At 27.1% G+C, this 21,005-nt stretch overlaps 1 protein-coding gene across 3 annotated transcripts in view; it reads left to right on the top strand.

Annotated features, from left to right (window-relative positions):
- Positions 1 to 21,005, top strand: part of LOC107453322 (kinase suppressor of Ras 1) — a 59,144-nt gene that overhangs the window by 10,229 nt on the left and 27,910 nt on the right. The window contains exon 1 of one of the 3 annotated variants that reach the window (XM_043042674.3): positions 8,744 to 9,240. The exons of 1 other annotated variant lie outside the window; for it this stretch is intronic. In XM_043042674.3, the coding sequence (XP_042898608.2) occupies positions 9,182 to 9,240 (59 nt within the window). In that variant the 5' untranslated portion in view covers positions 8,744 to 9,181. Of the gene's footprint in view, positions 1 to 8,743; positions 9,241 to 21,005 lie in introns of those variants that run through there. One more of the 3 variants, XM_087157296.1, reaches the window with a different exon arrangement.

Raw genomic sequence — 21,005 nt, 5'->3', positions numbered from 1 at the left:
TATTTATTAATTTCTTTCAAAAAAAAGTTCTTTTAGTATTATAGTATTAGATCTTGGAGCAAGGGACAGTGAATTTTCATGTTTCGGGAGAATCACCCATATATGTTTTGTGATATGAGGATTTTCTGTAGATTCTCATAAGTAAATATAGATAAACTGAGTTATGGGTTAAGGAAAAATTTATTGGTTACATATATTAAATTTATTATGCTTATATAAGAAAAATTTAACTTTGTGCTTCATATGTATAAAGCTAAGCAATATGAAAAAGGAGCTTAAGTGATACTACATGGTAAAAAATACTATTGTTTCGGTCTGAAGAATCTTCTTCAATAATGAAACATAGAATGAAAGAGGAAAAATTGAGATATAGAAGAAAATGATATAAAAATTAAAATAACAGGCAAGGAAAAATATGATTGACTAATAGGTTTATATGGAACCAGACCGAAAGAAATAGTAATGAGAAAAATAGGTAGGGTGAGAGTCTCAGATGTTACTAGGTAAAAAACACAAAAGAAAATTTTCCAAAACTTGAAAAGAATATGATAATATAAAGATCATTAACCAAATATTATAATTATTCAAATAGGAATTGATTCCCAGAAATCTGGGTCAGTAGCTGAGAAGCTAAACAAATTGTGTTTATTTTCTCGCTGCTTAGCTTTAGTACACCTTATATTAATAAAAATAAATTAAAAGTTATGATTCATTAACTAACAACACAAAAAAGAAGTCAAGGGTCGTTTTTTAAATCTTTTTTATTTAAAATGTGATATTATTACTACCGACGTTTTTTGGAACAGCGAATTTGTGTATTCAAACTTTCATGCGAGTATAAATATTCAATATTTACCATTCAGTGATCTCTTATCGCGATAAGTCACAAAGCAATGATTATATCGAATTCTGGGCATCACATAATGTACTGTGATACTATTCTTAAAAATGCTTGTATGAACTTTGATTCTGCTATTTGTATTTTCTATCACAAGCAAACTTTGCAACTGATTTTGAAAAATGAGACAAGACCACATAATGTAAAATAAATAAGACATTTCGGAACATTTTGAAAATATTGACGATTCTGCATACAATATGCCATTATACGCAGACACTCTGAGTAAAATAGAATTATCATAAAAATGTTAACATGTAACTAGTTTGGTAAAAAATATATGGCGTATGTAGAAGAAGGTAAACATTCAAAAGTTTTGGATAAGTTGAGCTCTGTGTGAGCACACCCAAAGACATTGATAACAAACATTGTTAACAAACATTGATAAACAATACATTTTAAAATATTCACAAAAAATGATTGACTAAAAATATTGAGTTTAATTTGACTTATGTTATATTTTTAAATATAATATTGAAAGATATTTACTACTGAAAATAAAATATTTCTTTAGAGTTATATTTTTTTGCACTCGATATCATCTTATTTTAAGAATATAATAACTTATTTCTCTCTTCAAAATGTTTCTTCTTAACTCAAATTTACTTTTTTTTGCTCCAAAATTCCTTAATCTATTTTTTTCCAATTATCTTTTAGTTCTTAGTTTGAGAAATCAGAGATTAAAAATTTACGTTTATATGTAAACTAGGAGAAACTATTTTAAATAATGCATTCTTTAGAATCATTTAATTTTTGATCGGTTCTTTTCGTCAACTAATATTAATTTTCATACACAGTTTTTGGTAAATAAATATTTCGAACTGAAAGATTTCGAAGACTGATATTGACTGAGGAAAAATGAAGAATAATAAAAAAATCAAATATTTTTATCCCAAAATTGATTTTTTTTAAAAAAGTAGAAACCTTTTATAAATATTTCATTAAATTATTTGTTGGAACAAAATAAGCGAGTTTAGTTTATAGACTATAAACCACTTAAGTACTGTGATTTGAGGCTGAAAACAAAATTTTATATTTTCCGTAAAAAATAGTTAATTTCTTTTTATTCTATTTATTTAGGCCTTTAAAATGCCCTAATCAAATGAATATAGAATAAAATATAATTACATTAAATTTTTCTTCTTCTTTAAATTATAATACCAAAAACTAAGCAAAATATAAAATTATAAAGGTGACAACAGTTTTATGTCATGAAAATTGAGAACAAACATGAGTTTTTCTCACCATTTACTGATGTTAAAACAGCTGGTTTTTTTATGAGATTAAAATAAGTAAAAGGAACTTAAAATTAATTTAGAATGTCAAGTATGCAAGGTTTAAATGCCCATTTAAAAAAAAATTAACACTGAATTATCATTTTCTCAAAAATTTTTAGCGCAATTCTACGTCTTTAATTTAAACTATCAATTTATTTTGGGCCTGAAGTGAATTTAAAAGAATCACAACAGGTTTGAAATTTTCAACAATATTATAAACATTAACGCATGCTTCAATAAATATTGAAGTACTTTTTAATAAACGAAACTATATTCGAGTTGAAAGATCTTTTGGTTTATTATAGAGTTATGATTGCATTGAAATTATAATAATTGATCTATTAGATTTATTTTAGTTTTATTACTCAGTCTTATTGCATCATGAATTACATGCATTACTTTTCTAATTTTCAATATGTGTTTTCAGGTTTACCACATTCATATAAGAAACTTACAAGTTTTTTGCTGTTAAGCTACTGGTTTTAAGCATAAAATTTTTTATTATAAAATCATAGTTGCATTTAAACTCTATATAAATTAATTTATAACGTTTATTGTAATTTTACAAATGAGAAATCAATTGCTGTTTTATATTATGTAGATATTGTATATTATATTTCTGCATTTCTACACATTTGTCTTCGGATTCATAACATTTAAAATAAAAACTTGCAAAGTGCAAAAGGTAAATGATCTCTAACTTAATAAGCTCTATTTCAGCATTGGCACTATTACGAAACGATGCATTTATCACATAACTTATCTGATATAATAAAATAAAAATCCCTGACTTTTGACCGGATTTCAGGGAAATTACATATATTAATCCAGGAACTAAAATTAAAAATTGTGCAGATATCTCTGTGCAGACACGTGGGGCCGCCCCTGTGACGTCATCGATCAATTGGTTCCAGGGACTGATCTTAGAATACCCGGACATACACGAAGCTCCGGCGTGGCAAGCCCCTATCAAGAGCCGGACTTTCTCCGTTTCTGGATACCAGCTTTGGCGATTCTTCGCCAGATGATTCATTTGGACGAGGTCGTGACATTCTAAAAGCGTGACAGTGAAATGCCGAAGCGGTAAACAGATTTCGTTGTCTTCAGGAATGAGATAATATTGATAGACACCTGGCTTTAGGCGTAAAGGGTTGGGGTTATTAGATGGGAATGGAATATCACCTTTTGGATAAATTTGGCGTGGGCTATGAAAACATTAGGGAGATGCTTAAAGGTTATTAGTTTTTCTCTTAGAGTTTGAAGACAGATGAAATGAATAATATTTAATAAAATGGCTTGAAACGTGCCAAAGGTATAAGGAAAAGTTATTTTTTTGTATTTTCATTATGTATTATAATTTTTAATAAATTTTAGATTTCAGTACTTTTTGGGTTTTGAGGAGGTACTTAAGGGTTAATAATTGCTCGCTCTGAGTTTGAAAGCAGATGAAATTAGTAATATTGAATAAAATGGTTTACAATATGCCAAAGGTGTAAGGAAAAGTTATTTTTCGTGTTTTCATTATGTATTATAATTTTTAATAAATTTTAGATTTCAGTACTTTTTGGGTTTTGAGGAGGTACTTAAGGGTTAATAATTGCTCGCTCTGAGTTTGAAAGCAGATGAAATTAGTAATATTGAATAAAATGGTTTACAATATGCCAAAGGTGTAAGGAAAAGTTATTTTTCGTGTTTTCATTATGTATTATAATTTTCAATAAATTTTAGATTTCAGTACTTTATGGGTTTTGAGGAGGTACTTAAGGGTAAATAATAGTTATTCTCTTTGAGTTTGAAAGCAGATGAAATGAGTAATATTGAATAAAATGGTTTACAATATGCCAAAGGTGTAAGGAAAAGTTATTTTTCGTGTTTTCATTATGTATTATAATTTTTAAAAAATGTTAGATTTCAGGGGTTTTGAGGAGGTCCTTAAGGGCTAATAATAATTATTCGCTTTGAGTTTGAAAACATGTGAAATGAATAACATTAAATAAAACTCTTTGAAATATGACACATGTGTTCGAAATTTTTTTTTCCCTCTCCGCTATGTATTCTAATTTTTAATAAATTTTAGGTTTAGCACTTTTTTTTTTGTTTTTTAATAATGTAAGTTAAAAATATTTAACAATCTAAAAATGAATTGAAAAGCATTAAAAAAACTAAAGGAATTTGTTATTTAGATGACACCTGTCATTTACTTGTGATTGTAAATATTTGAATTGTTACAAACAAACGTGATAAATAAAACTACATTTACTTATTAATATTTTTGAAGGATATTATTTTAAATTATACCATTTAATAAATGTTTTTATAACTCACTTTTTTTAATATCTGGTTTAAATAAACAACCAATTTTTAAAGGCAATTAAGAAGAAAAATACTTCATTTCTAAACCTATACAAATTTTGAAAAAAAATTACTATTTATTTTAGAGTTTAATATTAAATTACTGATCTCTAATCCATTATAAATTAAAATTAAGAGCTAATAGATTAAGAATTTATTAAAATCACAGAGTTTACTAGAAAATAAATTAAAAGAAATAAAATTGAAAATTTATTGCAGTAAAACTTATAGCATAAAATAAATTATAATTATATAATAATTAATAATAACATCTTATAAAAAAGGTTTGAATACCTAATTTAAAGCAATCCGAAGCTAAAGGTTATTAAAAAAGTAGTAAGCATTTTCAAACAACCTAAAAGCTCTTGAAAGAAAATGTTCAAGGTTTTCTAGTTTCTAATATAGCAGGTATTGAAAACTTAATAGTTTTTATAAATTCTTTTTTAAGGACAATATTTTAATAATTCTGATAAATTAAAAACAAAAATTTAAGTTTTTTTTTAAAGAATGCATATTTTACTTTTTTATTCGTTTCATGTATCTAAAAAGGTATTATTTTCAATGAAAACAAATTAATATTTCTATACATTTTATTTATAGAGTCATTTTAAATATAAAACTCTTTCAATAAGACTAACTAGCTGTTGCGCCTTCTATTTAAGTCCTAAAATATTTTAAAAGATTATGGAATCCTTCAGAAATATTGAAATTTTTTATAAAATTTAGTTCATCTGAAACTGGCTTTCTTTGAAGCATATTTTCAAGGAATTATATTTTATTCGCTTTGCTTTTTATTTTAAATGTATAAAAATGTATACTTGCTAGTTTTCTTTTTACTAATGTAAAAAGTCAATTTTGCTGTAAAACGATTAAAATATTAGTCTCAAAAGGCAAATTTCAAAATTCTCCTAGTCCTAAAAATTTCGAAGAGTGGAGAAAAAGGATCTTAAAAATACATAAAATAAGCTACTTTATTTTATTTATTTATTATTACTTTAATTGCATTTTTTTAAACAATTAAAATTTTAGAAAAATAACAGAAGTTAGTTTCAATTATTTTACTGCTGTAAAAATAACTGAAAGGCTTATCAAGTATCTTTTATACTTCATTTTTAATTCTTTAATTCTGTTTTTAATTTAAACCTAAATAATTTATTTTTTTATAATGCAAAATAGTTAATTTAACTTAATTACGGAAAGTCTCTTTTTATTGGGTAAGCAATTATTTCTCGCTCTCTTTCTCCCTTGAAGCAGTTTTAAATCTTTTCCTCCTAACCCACGCAAGGAAACATCAGGTTCTTTTGAGTCTTTCCTGTCTTATATCAGTTATTGCAGTGAAATAGTTTTACAGCTCAGTAAGTTATCGACCAATATTTACCTAACAACTTATGGATATTAAATATTTTACTACTCGTGAATTATGATACAACTAAAAAATATTTTCTAACACTATAAGGGCATAATAATTGAAGTTATTTTGTACTCAAATTTTTATACTTGAGAACTTATTTTAAACATTAATATTATTAATCATTTTAGGATAATTTTTAATATTTTTGAATTCAAAATCAACATCAAAATCGCAATTTTTATTTAATTATTTAAAAATCTGAAACAAATTTTTCAATTAATTCCGTGTATTGTCTTCAAATTTCGGGCTAATTTGAAATAAGCAGTCCAAATATTTAAATAATAGTTATTTCTTTTCAGTCATTTGATCTTCTATAAAGGTGAAAAAATTCAGAACTGCAGAAGTAAAAATTTTATTACTATGCAGTTTCCAAAGGTAATTCCATGCAAAATTTAATGTAATATTTATTATTTTTTATCATTTTATTTAATATTAGTTGAAGAAATTTTGAATTTTAAGGTATATATGATTTAAAAGAATATAATTTTGCACGGCAAATTTCAAAATGTGAGTGAAATCAGTCAAATAGTTCCTGAGAAATTGAATTTTTAAAACACGGCTTTTTCGAATTTTGATTTCTCAGGAACTATTCGATCGACTTCACTCAAATCTTGTATTTGACCATGTAAAAATGCATTCTTTAGAACGATGTAAAAAATTGTATACCATACAATTCAAATTTTTTTCTACTAATGTTAAATAAAATAATAAAAAATAGTAAATAAGTTTTGAAAGTTAATTTTTGCATGAACAAACGAATTTCATAATTGTGTGCAAAAATTTTCTATTCGCTTCGAAATTTCTTGAGATATGGCGAAATACGTAAAAAGTTAAATTAACAATTCAGGCCAAACTTTGAACAGCTCTTCTGACCAAACTATTGAGACCACATTTCTCTGATTGAGACTACCTCCTATGTTTTGGAAGTTAGAAATCTGGACCCGTCGAAAAACTATTATGTTTATTCAGGGAAAGTACGTTTTTGTGTCTGATTTCATAGCTTAAAATACCATCTACACTAATTAATTAACATATTTGAATTTACCCCCTCGAATTATTAAGAATGAGTCCTAAAACGTGAAGATCCGTTCATTAGAGCAAAAATTATTTAGGGTGGTCCGTTTTTATTTTGCGCACTGTTTGTATGCGTTCACCTTCTCTGCTGTGCGTCAGCTATTGCAGAGAAACAGTTTTACAGATACAAGAAATTGTTTCGGTCATCGGTAAAAACGAAAATCCCGAATTATGAAATTGTTTTTTTTTATGAATAAATCAATTTTTTATTTTATATGTACATATGTTTGAAATAATATATGTATTTCATCCAAGAATTGATATTTATTATCTTATTGAAAACATTTATTATATTAAACTTATTTTATTGATATTATTTATTCTTTTCTAAAAAACTGTTATTATAAACAGTTGTTACAATTAACAGTTTCAGCATTTAAGGAAATAATAATTTATATTATTATTAAATGCTTCTTTTATTTTATGTTTCATATAATAGCTTTAAAAATTTTTTTTGAAAAGTTTATATAAATATTTTGTTTCACATATTTGTGAGATAAACGCAGGAAATAAATTTGTACGATATTTATCATTGAATTATAAACATCTTTAACAATATTAAATATTTTCTTCATTGTTTTTTTTATTCCATGAAAATTAAAATATATTTTAAATTTACTTTTGGAAGGCAAATGTTTTTCAACTATGTTAATAGGTTTCAAAAATGATTAACAATTGATTTGGTCAATTGTTGTATTTGAATGTTTAACGAGAAAACTATTTCTAACAGATATTTTTAATTCTTTAATACGAAAAATTATTAAAGTAAAAAAGTTTTTATAATTATTTTGTTTCATATATTTGCAAAATAAGCGCAGGAAATAAATTTGTACGATATTTATTATTGAACTATAAACATCTTTAACAATATTAAATATTTTCTTAATTGTTTTTTTTTTATTCCATGACTATTAAAATATATTTTAAATTTACTTTAGAAAGCCAAACGTTTTTCAACTATGTTAATAGGTTTCAAGAATGATTAACGATTGATTTGGTCAATTGTTGTATTTGAATGTTTAACGAGAAAATTATTTCTAACAGACATTTTTAATTCTTTACTACGAAAAATTATTAAAATAAAGAAAAACATAAATTTTAATTGTTGATCAGTATATTATCATTAGCAAAATACTTATGAATAATAATAAAATAATTAATAGTATTAAATAAATAACTCGAAAATGAAAATCACTGTGAATTAAATTAGTGAATACTAAAGCATTAGTGAATTAAAAGTAAATCTCCAATGGATTTAAATTGGAGATGGTCTGTTTTCGATATAATTAGTTCAATTATTTAACAAAGTTTTTTAAAACTGTACGATAATTTTTTTCTTGATTTTTCTTGCCGCAATGAGGCTAAATATAGAAAATTGTTTTAAAATTCCAAAAATATTACCTAATATTCTTACATTTTAAATGACGACAACTGACACTGAGGTAAAAAAAGAAAATTAACAATTTTTTTATATTTTAGTTAGAATATTGCTTTAAAAAATTATTATTTATTTATCACTACGAAAACTTTTACGAATTTTAATTACAAAGAAAACACAGTAAAGAAAAAGGGAAACAGCTAAAATTAACTCATTTAATTGTCCTTCAAAGTTTAATCCAAAATAGAATGTTTGCCTGATTTTAAAATAGCAATATTAAGTTTGCAGCAAAAATAAAAACTGAACTTGGCGCTTGTTTCAGAGATGAGCGACTGATGATGATGCCAAATATTAAAGCAACCCTTCCTCCCTACCAACTGCAACTCGAAACAAGGTTATAGTCACGAAGCTACTATAACCCTAATGGCACGGATAGGAAAGGTGTGAAAATTCTGATACGGAGACTCGTGCAAAGCTTGACAGCTGCTTTAGATAAACCAAGAAAGATTTAACCATTTTACATGCAAAACAACAACAAAAACTCAATTTTGAAGAGTTAGCACTCCGTGCATTTTTACAAAACGCGTCGTTCAGTCTTGCAAAGCAAACAATATTGTGTTTTGGTTATGTCTTTGTCATGTTACCAGGGCGTGAACTTTGACAATGGGGTAAAAGAATGTTATTGCAAAGAGTATATAGAAGAAGAAAAAAACATTTCGGCTGCGGGGGTGTTGACATCATGCTTGATTTTGTAAGAAAGTTTGAGCATTCCAAAGATAACTTGGCAGTCCATGTGTCAGCACAAGTTTCGAAGTCATTCATTTTACAATATGAACGACATAAAGAAGAGGTATGTTGTTGATTTATATTTATTTTTGGTAATATTTATGCTATTTAAACTTAAGCATAAAATTGAATATAATGTGAGAATTGTTTCTAATTAGAGCTAATGATCGAGAAGTCTGGATAGTTTTATTAACCGTGAGAATTTAACCACAGTAGTTGTTTATTTTGTATAAACTACTGACTTATATAACTAAAACTGAATAAAGTAATAGTAGAATTAAATCTATAATATTTTTATAAATTAAATAGTTAGTATGCATAATTGGCTTGAAGAATAAATTTGAATATAACGATGCAAATGCATATGAGTTTTTTCTTACTAAAAATATTATTTTATGTAACATATATTAAAAGTGCAAAAGGGAAGTTTTTTATGAATTTTATTTATTATATATAATAATTTGCTATTAAATATAATTATAAAATTTATTTATCATAATAACACTAAGCAGATGATGCTTCGAGTATTAATAACTCACATCAAAGAGATATGAGATGTTTGTGATAAAAGTTTAACTTTGACTTGTTTGTAAAGTAGGTGATTTTTAGGTTATTTTAATGTATTTTAAAACAAATATATATATATATATATATATATATATATATATATATATATATATATATATATATATATATATATATATATATATATATATATATATATATATATATATATATATATATATATATATATATACACATACATATATATATATATATATATATATATATATATATATATATATATATATATATATATATATATATATATATATATCACCAGGTAATTAGATAATTTTATGCATTTTCTTTTTGAATTTTTATTAATTTTTATATTTCTTTATATGCTGTTTAATTTGTGATGCCAGGTTGTGCCTTTCAAATTAACTCTTCCAACTTTATATTTTCATTTCTTCATTTTTCCTTACCAATTACAACGCCATATAATTTAAACTTTTATTTTTAACTCATTTTTTTAAAAAATTAATAGAATAATATTTATAATAATGGAAGAATCTGCGTAATGATTTTACTTTAAATCAATTATTGCGTCTTTACATTATAGAAATATTTCTCACTTTCTTTTTGATAAGCACAGATATTGGCGTCATTTTCATTTGCATGAAATACCACAAAAGCATTATGCAAATCAAGTGTAGCATATTCGCCATTTAAAACAGTAAATTTCGTGATTGGTCACAACAATGTTAATAGTTGTTGCCAACAGAGAAATTGAAATACAGCTTGATTTGAGTACCACGAAAGGTAAAGTATTAAAAAGGATGTGTTATAAGCTTATAAACAAAACTACTTTTTGAACTTTTTAAAATTATTTTAATTTCATCAGGGTAAACAGAAATTCCCTTTCCGTAAATAACGTGAAAGGCATATTTGTTTATTTATCCTCTAGCATATGATATTGAACAATCCCCTTGCAATATGCCCCTTGCATATGATACCGAAATATTACATTTTAGTGAAGCTATCAAAGCTGATAAGTTAATATTGGTTCTGATTATTAGTCCCTATAATATTTTTCTAAAAACGTGTTATAAAATAAATTTTTATTGTTTTAATTATATATTGCTATACAGAATACTTTATCAAATTCAGCTGAAATCTTAGTTAAGAGTATGAAAAAAAATCCTTCTTTTGAGCGAGACGTGTATGTTGAAACTTAATTACAAAAGAAAAAAATTGATATCTTATTTAAACAAGCTCATTAAAATTATTCGAGAAGTGAATATTTATTAACGCGGTAAATTTTAGTTAATAGAAGTCATTTGTTGGACTGAAAATATTATACATAAAAATATATTAAGCTGCAGTGGCTCTTGGGATAGAGTTTTCTCCTCCTAATCGCACCAGGTTCGAACCCAGCGGTGGCTGGTTGACACGAATTCTGCTCCTGGCTCGTACAGACCACAGGGATAATGTAAAAATATCTTCAGCGGGAGACGGCAGAATACTCTTGTTATGAAGCTTACCGTGGGATATTTTCGTGGTTTTCCTTTTCATTAAACGCAAATGCGGGATAGTTCCATCAAAAAATCTTCCCCGAAGGCTAACTTGTCCCAATGCTTGATCCAGGAGTTTCTTTGTCTTTTACGTTTTGTTAAAAAAGTACAAGGCTACGGAGTTGAATATTAATAGTCGTAAACGCAGAATTGTGTCTGCTTTTTAATGGCGGTTATAAAATATAAAATTAAAATATATAAAATGAATGAACACAATAAAATAAATGTCAAAATATTAACTATAGTAAGTTATCACTATGCATTTGCATGATTTTATAATAATAATGTTCTTAATATTTTTGTTTATTTGTTTTCAAGTTTTATTTCATTACACCAAACTTTAAGAAGGGTAGGGGAGAGTGGGGTCAATTGTAACATTTTTTACTTAACTATTTTTAACTAACAAAAAACTCAATATATTATTAGTATTAATTGACAGACGAGTAAAGTAGACTATCCTCTACTAGAAAAAATAAATAAATACCTTACTTTAAATGTTATTATATTAGTTATTAACAATTTTTGACTGTCGTGCACTTGTTACAATTGTCCCCACTTACGGGGTCAATTGTAACAGTTCATAAATTCAACTGAAACATAGTTAATTATACATATTATCATAGTTGTGATATATAATTTTATTGATCAAAATAGTAGTGATATTTTAGGAGTAAAAATAATAATGAGCAGAGACCTAAAGGGTTAAACTTTTAACTTTAAGGGGTTAAAAATTTTAATTTATGCTGTGAAAGGTGACAAATAAAATAATGCACATGCAACATAATATAAATGATATAGGAAACTATTGGTGGATCTTAAAGAGTTAAGTAATGGTTTGTAAACATAAGATAATTTATTTTCAGCTGTTACAATCGTCCCTTTACTTATTGTTACAATCGTCCCCAAGACGCCATTTCAGCTTCATTTGTTAAAAACAATGCTAGTTAATTAACAAAAGTAATTTTTTTTAAAATTGAAATGTTAATTAATTTGTCCACTTACATATTCGGTTAATAATTTTTATTTGTTTAAACAAAATTACTTCGTTACAATATAATATTCTAATGCCAAAAAAAGTACTTGCGTAGCGTGAAAATATCTTTTGTGATGTAACTCTTTCAAAAGTACATAAAAATGGTTGCCAGCAGGGATGTACATGTAGATTTATTAAATACACCTTGTGCGCCACCTAGGAACCAAATCTAGAACCCGACACTCGAAATTTTTGCTTTGTTACAATCGTACCCTGTTACAATTGACCCCACTCTCCCCTACTCTAAATGGAATGAACTACTTTTATTTTAATTTTTAAAGACAGTTACTAAGGCAATGTTTAATTTACGTGTACAAATAGTTTCTTATAATTCTTTTACTAACTGTATTTATATGAAAACGGTATATAATATTAAATAATACGGTATATAATATTAAATATTGATCAATAATAATTTTTTTTAAAAATTAGATTAGAAAGCATAGAAAATGTAATAGATTTCCTTGTGTGAGCAGATTTCATAAACTGTCTCTAGATATTCTTGAGTTTTTTGTTCTAAGTTAAGGTAAAGTTTGGGGAATTTGGGATTCTAACTGTATTGAAACTTTTTGTATTTTATTTCTATTTTCCTTTTTTATACCAGCAAAATACTTTCGTTTATTTTATTAAACAAATAATGGGTTTTTCTGCGAATTTTTTTTATTGGAGCTCATAAATAGCTTTATGAGCCTTTATTGAAGCTAAAAAATAATTAAATGAGGTAGATTAAAATAAAAATAAGCGTTTTGTTACCAGGGAAACAAATGAGAAAATTATCTTAAAATTTCCAGTCATGTTTGTTTATAGAAAGAAAATTTATTTATTGGAAATTTTAAATCGTATGAAAAAAACGTTATGTTATGCTTGATAGTCAGTTAAAGGAAGGCACGAAGAGTTATGAAAAAATATCAAGCTATTATAGGAAATATTACAAGGGTCTTAAAAATGAATGGTTTTAGGGTTTAATTTTTTCGTTAAGCGTTAATAATAGCGACCTCTTTTTTTATGAAACTATTGATTTCACTTATAAATTAGGAATAAAAAAAACTATAAAAAATATCGCATCAAATTACGGTAAAAAGTGCCTAGCACGTGCCGATATACCTTAAAATCCATTTTTACCGGAAAGTGTTACGGAACAAAGAATCTGATATACACCCTTGTGCAAATTAATTGAAACAAACTCAATAAATTCAGAAAACTAAGAGAAAATGCTATTTTATTTAAATTTATACAAACTCAAAAATTTTTAGTACATAATATGATCTCCACGACACTTTATTAACATTTGGGCACGATTTGGTATGGATTCCACTAATTTTTTACAGTCATTTATAATATTTGTGTCCTTGTACCACACATGAATTAACGCCGTGATTAGCTTCTCCATAGTTGTACAGTCCATATTTAATAGGCGATTCTTGCATATGGCCCAGAGATTCTCAATTGGGTTGATATCCGGAGAGTTCCCTGGCCATTCCAATGTCTCAATTTGATTCTCAGACATGAATTTCTTGACAATTTTGGACGTATGGCAAGGAGCTAAATCCTGTTAAAAAAATCCCTGTTCCATCAGGGTATCCTTTCTTCAACTCTGGAACAACTTTTTTACCCAGAATAGTAATGTACTCCTCAGAACGCATCATACCGTCAATAGGCTGCAAAGGTCCAACCCCATTGTAACCGAAACAACCACAAAACATCGTCTTTAAAAAACACGAAAAAATAAGTTTGTTTCAATTAATTTGTACAAGGGTGTACCATAATTTTTGCAGTAATAATTACCGCACATTCACTGAATCACTCAAATGAAATAAATACAGTACAAAAAGGTATAATACTTTACGGTAAAAATGTATCTTGCGGTGAAAAAATTTTTTCGGATGATACACTTCGAAGTGCCGGTACTTTATACCGAAATTTGATCAGAAAATTCTGGCAGTGTAGGCCAATAAAAAAACAATGCCTTTATTAATTATTGTTTTTTGTTAGTTTAAAAAATTAAAGCATACTTTCTCCATTATAATATCCGATAACTCTTTAAATTTTTATAAAAATAGCTATTTTGAAGTTTATACGTACACATATAAAAAATATCTGGTAAACCGTACTGTGTGGTAGTAATATTTCTGGTAAAAAAAATTCTGATTAATAAAACCATAATATATGATATTTAAATCATTCATTTGGGAATAACCATAAAACAAATCATTTCCATACTTTTTCAAAAATGGTTAATAAATAATCCTACTGGCTTAAAATATGTTACATTTCTGGGAAGTTTTCTTTGAAGCATTTTAATCTATCTGCAAACGATGTCTTTTTAAAAATAACACGACATGAAGTAAAACAATTCTGAATAATGTATAAAAAAACTTTGTTACTATATTTCAGATATAAAAATGTTTAAATGCGTTGCGTATACATAATTGATAGGTTATTTCAATTAATAGAAAACTTGGATTCGAATTGCGAGAAGTTAATGCATAGAGTAAGGATTATGGTGAAAAAATCCTCTTTTTAGTGTATCTCAAGACGTGTTTTGAGAAGCAAAACAGAATATAACAAAGGGATTTTTGTTTTCTAATCGATTAGTTTTCTCTCTATTAAATAGAGAGTGATATAACACTTTTTGTCACATTATATCACAGTATTATTGACATAATACTTTTATGTCACTTGTCACTATCTAAAATGTAGTTATAAATAATACAAAATATGTAATTTAAAATTATACAATATAAAAGCTTTTAGAGAATTTTCAGAAATATAAGATTTCATAGTTGTTTTTTGTATATAAACATTTAATGTAAATATTTATCATTTTATACACAACTTAAAATTATATATGAAATAAATGCTACGAGGAGTTTTTTTTGAATTGTAGTGCAACTACCACTACAATAATACAATTCCAATTCATTAATATATAAGACGTGTTAATCTTGATGCAAGATTGCGGTCTCTAGAACTTCTGCGATGTCGTACACAGATCAATGTTTAATGACAGAAAATCGAGATGTAGTTTCAGACCCAGTCAACGTGAAAACACCGTGTAAGCTGGTAGTAGTAAATTATTGTAGCATTGACCAAAGAACGTGATGATCGACCTTTCGGTAGTAGCATTTAGGCTCTGTCTGATCAAACAGTAATGACGGCTTTTTGCGTTTGAACCCATTTGGTTGAAGCATGTTTTGCAAGTAGGGGTCTCACGAAACTTAACTCTACTGTCAGCCAATAGTTTCCTTCCGGTTAAATAAGTAACAGGGCCTGGTGATGCCAATTGCCTCATCAAAATAAGTAATCATACAAACAGCGAGATGTCTATTTCAAGCTAAAGTACAGCTGACTACTTGATTGCTGATCACTCTCAACTCCTTTTCCAGTCACTTTCACGTTTTTCCACATCGACAGTTCTTTTGTAGCACGATGGCAAAGTGCCATTTTCTCACTACTCCATTTTGGCTTCTTTCCCTTTATGTAACCAGTTTCTACGTATGTATCTACTACTACACGATGGATGGAAAAGGGGCCTATATTGGCGTCAGATGCCCAGTTCCTAAACAAAGAAGAAAGAGATGTACCTTAGGGTACCATTTGATAGATAAAGTATGACATTAGGAACTTGCAGACGTGGTCTGCATACGCCCATCTTGACAGTAACGCCCACTTCGATTTAAACATGTCTACTTAGATTGATGGCACATATTGAACTTGCTATTTTTGGCTGCGAAATTGTCCTCCTCAAGCTGTTGCTACTCAGTCTCGATCACACACCACTGGAGCTCGTACATATTCGACTGCAAAACAGGAGCGACCACGTACACAACGGAGAACTTGATATAGCTCTCACCAGCAGAGCTCAAAACTACTTCATTTGATTTATTATGCGTAAAAACTTATAAAGCTAGCATTAAAAAAATATTTTCTTCAGGTAAGAATAAATTTTTTTTTGCATATGCACTAAACAACGGTAAAAAAATTTCTATTGCCTAAAATAAAAAACCCTTTGAGGATTTTATTTAAAAGGCTATCAACTATGTTTTAATCTATTATTTTAAAAGCTAGTGAATATACTTCTGATTCAGGGATCAATGTAGTTAAAAAGCAAATTTTTAAAATTTTCTGAACTTGTCCTTGCGTAAAAACATGCATAAAAAATGAAATTCTACTTTTTTTTCACAGTCTGTAGTTCAATACACGTGTGCTATAAGCATAAATACTCATGAAAATTTGTGGACTATTTTAAAAACTGCATGAGATATCCTGTTTAAGGTGGAGTAAAATGTAAAAAAATCTGACTTTGAGAAAAACGCATTTAAAGTCTTTAATTCCTTTGTCAATCTACTGTTATCAACTTGCACAAAAACTGTTATAACTTAGTAAATAATACGAGTAAACACGAAAGTAAAGTATTTCTAGAAAGCAAAGAGTACAGAGAGTTTAAATTTATAATAAACTCGATTTTGAAAATTTTGCCCGAAATCATGTTTTTGCCCCTTAAATAAAACTTTTTTAGACACTTATATGAATAAAAAAAATGTTTTTTGACGTTTTTTCGGAAATTTGTAAAATAAATAAATAACTTTGATGATTGAGTGAAGACTTTCGCCAAACGTGTGGACGCTTTGCAAGGAATCACGCAATCAGTTCTTATTAGATAATCTGAATATTTGAGGTAACGTTAAGGAGGTAATATACAGAGAAATGACTATAAAAAGATACTATTTAAAATGTTACCGACTTTTTAAGCAAAAAGAAATATAATCAAGCATTTTTTTAAAGGCACATTCTTTTGTTTTTATGAAACTAGTTGTTTCCACGGAATATTCGCACCTGGAATGGGAATGTTGCTATATAAAAAAGTAGGTTGAAGAAATGGATATTGTTTTGTTTACTATTTTGAATAATAATCAAAACAATAGCAGGTCAAATATTTCTAAAGACAGAAAATTTAATTACCTTAAAAGTTGTGAACGTAAAATTTGTGATGGAAAATTGAGGACCTATGACTATCCATGGTTTGAGCATTTTTTGAGTCCCAATAAATAATATCACAATGATTTTTTTTTAAATTTTTTAACAGTTAAAATTTAAATAAATGAATTATTACTGATCAAAATAGCTTTGTTAAGAAATATATAGGCCATATTCTGATTGGAAAAATCTCACTTTTTGCAATACGCCGATAAGGCTCATGACAATAAATCTTATAAATGACGTCTGCAGTTTGCAAATAGCCGGACCTTGCAATTAGATTACGACTTATACATTATGCATTTTTTGATTTGATCACCTTTACATCTCGTTTAAAAAATCTTGTTATGTTTATATTTTAGGGAAATTCCAATAAAAGTACGAGCAAAATGCTTTAATGTAAATAGGAAAAAATATGATACCAAATAATCTTCATTTTAGTTATTCATATTTTGCTAAAAAATATACAAATTCGAATTTTTCTAATAAGAAATTAAACTATTCACAAATTCACGTAATATGCTTATTCAGAAATTAAAAGATATGTTTTAGATTAAAGAAAAAGATAACTGCTTGCAACAAATTTCTTATTAGAACCAGGCACTGGGAAATGAGGGATGTCAGGAGTTAGTCAGTTTTTGTTTGACTTCACAATTAGTTTGAAGAAGCAATTGAATGTTGTATAATAAATGAGAAATAATATTGAATTGTGAATAATAAATGAGAATGCAATACGGAATTAAATAGTGAAGATTTTCAACTGTGAACATTTCCTGTCATTGTATACAAGGATATTCATGTCCATTCTGAAAACAATTTAAAATTTAAATTCGTTTGTTGCTTCCCTTAACAATATAATAAATAATTTGCGTACTATTTTATAGTAGTGGAATGTTACACACCGTACTATAGTCGATTTTAAACGTTGCGTTTGCCGAGAGTATAAAAGTAGTAGAATATTGGCTATATAGCAGTTAGCTTAAAATAGAAACGCAGCACATTATAATGTGATTACATTAATAAAAAGATTGAGATAGCCTGGTTGGTAGGCATTGGGCCTATGTTCAAGGGGTCGTGAGTTAATCCCCGTCAACCGAAGAGTCCCCCTGTAGTTAATGGTGACAGGTGCACGTTACATTTATAGAGTCACAAAGTCCTGCAAGCTCCCATAACAAATCAATACCCCTGGGGATACTGAATTGGAGATTAATCGTTCTCTGGTTTAGGTAAAAATTACGATCTGTTGATGAATGTATGAATGGATCTGCCTTTTAAAGCGGGTTGCGGCACCTGTGTGTGACTGAAGATGTACTCTTGGCCATAGATGGCGCCACTGAAAACAAGAGACGCACCCTCTGCCTTAAATTGGCTTGGTTTCGCAACACAGTCTTACTGGTTCATTGGCAAGTGGCATTAAAAACAATAACATTGATAAAAAAACACAGTGCTCCCGTAAAAATGTGTTTTTTTTGGGGGGTGGGGAAGGATAAGACTTGAAGGATAAGACTCCACAATTTTGAATCCAATGATGTGCTGGGGCAATAAGGTCATTATTGCGCTTTTCAGGCTTCTTTATTTCTTAGTCCATTGGTACCTATCGATATGGGATTCAAGCCGCCACCACGAATTGAACCCAGGTGCGATAGACCTGTGTCTTATTCAGTGCTCTGATCGCAGTTAGATTGAATTAATATAATTATTAAATGCATATTTAAAAACTAGTTTTTTAATTAATAGGATTTAGAGCTTATATTTAAAAGTGGATTATAGTATGAGCCAACTTCAATCTATTTTTAATCTATAAATAACTAAAAAGACATTCTAATTCTATTTAATTTTTTAAATTATGTATAATTTTGTATCATGAGTAAATATATATAATAGAAATTAAATTTCTTAGAAATCTTATTAAGTGATTTTAGAGTAATTTTTTTCCAAACTCTTTTTTGCCAAAGTAATTTTTTAAGTATAAAAAGTCTTTTTTTACTCCTACAGGTCTTTAAAAATTAAACATGGCATGAAAAAACAAAATAAATTTAAAAAAAAAATTGTTTTTCCATTTTATTGAATTCCAAACTAGGTAAAAATGTTTTTAATCTTTCGTATAAAAGAATTCTACATTTTGTTATATCTCTTTGCGTATGAAAAATATTACCCAGTCATAAAATTACAAGGCAAATTGATGTCATATAAGTTAACAATGTAAGTTAAAAGAACTCTGAAGACAAAGAATGTAATTCTTATGAAACCATCGAAGTTTTTATGCATCACAATTTACTTAATTTATGATGAAATTGAGAAAAATTTTTTTTTGAACTCCTGCATTAATAAGTCATTTGACAGTTTTCTCGAGACGAAGCTGTAGTATTTATCTCAAAATAAATTTTTAGTAAATTGAGTATATTTTGAAATGTTATGGGCTACGAATTAGTTTACAATTTTCTCATGATAATGCTCGTAAGCCCATTTGAATTCTTTTTTTTTTGGAAGAAGTAAAATAGGCTTTTAAAAGTGGTAAATAATTTTAGGAATTTATTCAGAGTCCATTAGAAATAAAAGGAAAGACTCCTTAAAAAATTTATTCATTCGTATTATTAGTTGGAATTAGATTTTTTTAATTATTCAAAGATGCAAATTATTCATGGTGAGACAGTTGTAACTTTTTGCTTAATGCTCCACTCATAGGAATTTTCAAATTTTTTTAAAAAAATAAATAAAGAATATCTATTAACTTCAAGATTTTATTTTAATTATTTTTCTTCCAATACTGACCTTAGTTCAAGTAGAGATATGGAAACAGTATTAGAATTAAATATTTTGCTCAAAAATAATAACTTAGTAACACAATACTCTTTAATAAAATATTTTAGTAACATTTCAATAAAATACTCTATACCTGTCATTTTGGGGAGCAAAATAAATATTTTTTTAAAGTTTGTTAATGTAAATCCTATCTCTTTATCCCCATAAAAGAAATTTCTAAACTAAAATTCAAAACTAAATTAGAAAATTCCATTTTGTAAAAATGAAAAATAAAGTACTTTTTTAATAAAATTTTTTATTTTTGAAACCAATTTTACAAGCAGTACAAAACAACTCCCACTTCTTTCCTGTTTTTAAATTTGGTAAGTTTAGGAAATGGTCAAAATATTGATATGAATTTTAGTTTTAAATATTGTGTGGGAGAATCGATCAGTTTAGGACAAAAAAGAGCTTTTAAGGAAATATTTAATTTCTTACGTATATGTATAAATAAACTCACCTTAGCTATATTTGCGAATATATTTGCTACACAATTTCTTTTACAGTTTTTTTGTCTTTTAGGGCCAAAAGCATCTTCTGATTAGCTATTTTAGCCTAAAACTCTTGTTCATTATAAAAAAAAATAGCAAACCTTTATTTTAAACATATTAAAGATAGCATTTGTGCACACATATTTCTCATAATATTAATATTAGAGGAGTAATATCAGGTAATATGAATAAGCATTGCATGGTATTTCTTTACATAGTTAAATTCTTTGGGCTTACTCAAGTTGTCAAGATTTATCAGTGGCTAAAGCATTGCAATGCTAATGTTCAATTCATGACATTGGTTACTAATTTCTTTTATGTACGAATTAAAACGGAGGTATGACTCAATGCTGTACTATTTATGTATGACTCTACAATATTAACTCAATAGCTATTTTCCATTTTTATCAATTTTTATCAACAATACAGATTTAAATATTATATTCGA

Source organism: Parasteatoda tepidariorum, chromosome 2 (genome assembly GCF_982258835.1).
Source record: "Parasteatoda tepidariorum strain Cologne lab strain chromosome 2, Ptep-v5.0, whole genome shotgun sequence".
In the NCBI taxonomy this organism is placed as follows: domain Eukaryota; kingdom Metazoa; phylum Arthropoda; class Arachnida; order Araneae; family Theridiidae; genus Parasteatoda; species Parasteatoda tepidariorum.
The sequence above is the reverse complement of the archived record's forward strand: the minus strand, read 5'-3'. Positions and strand labels throughout refer to the sequence as shown.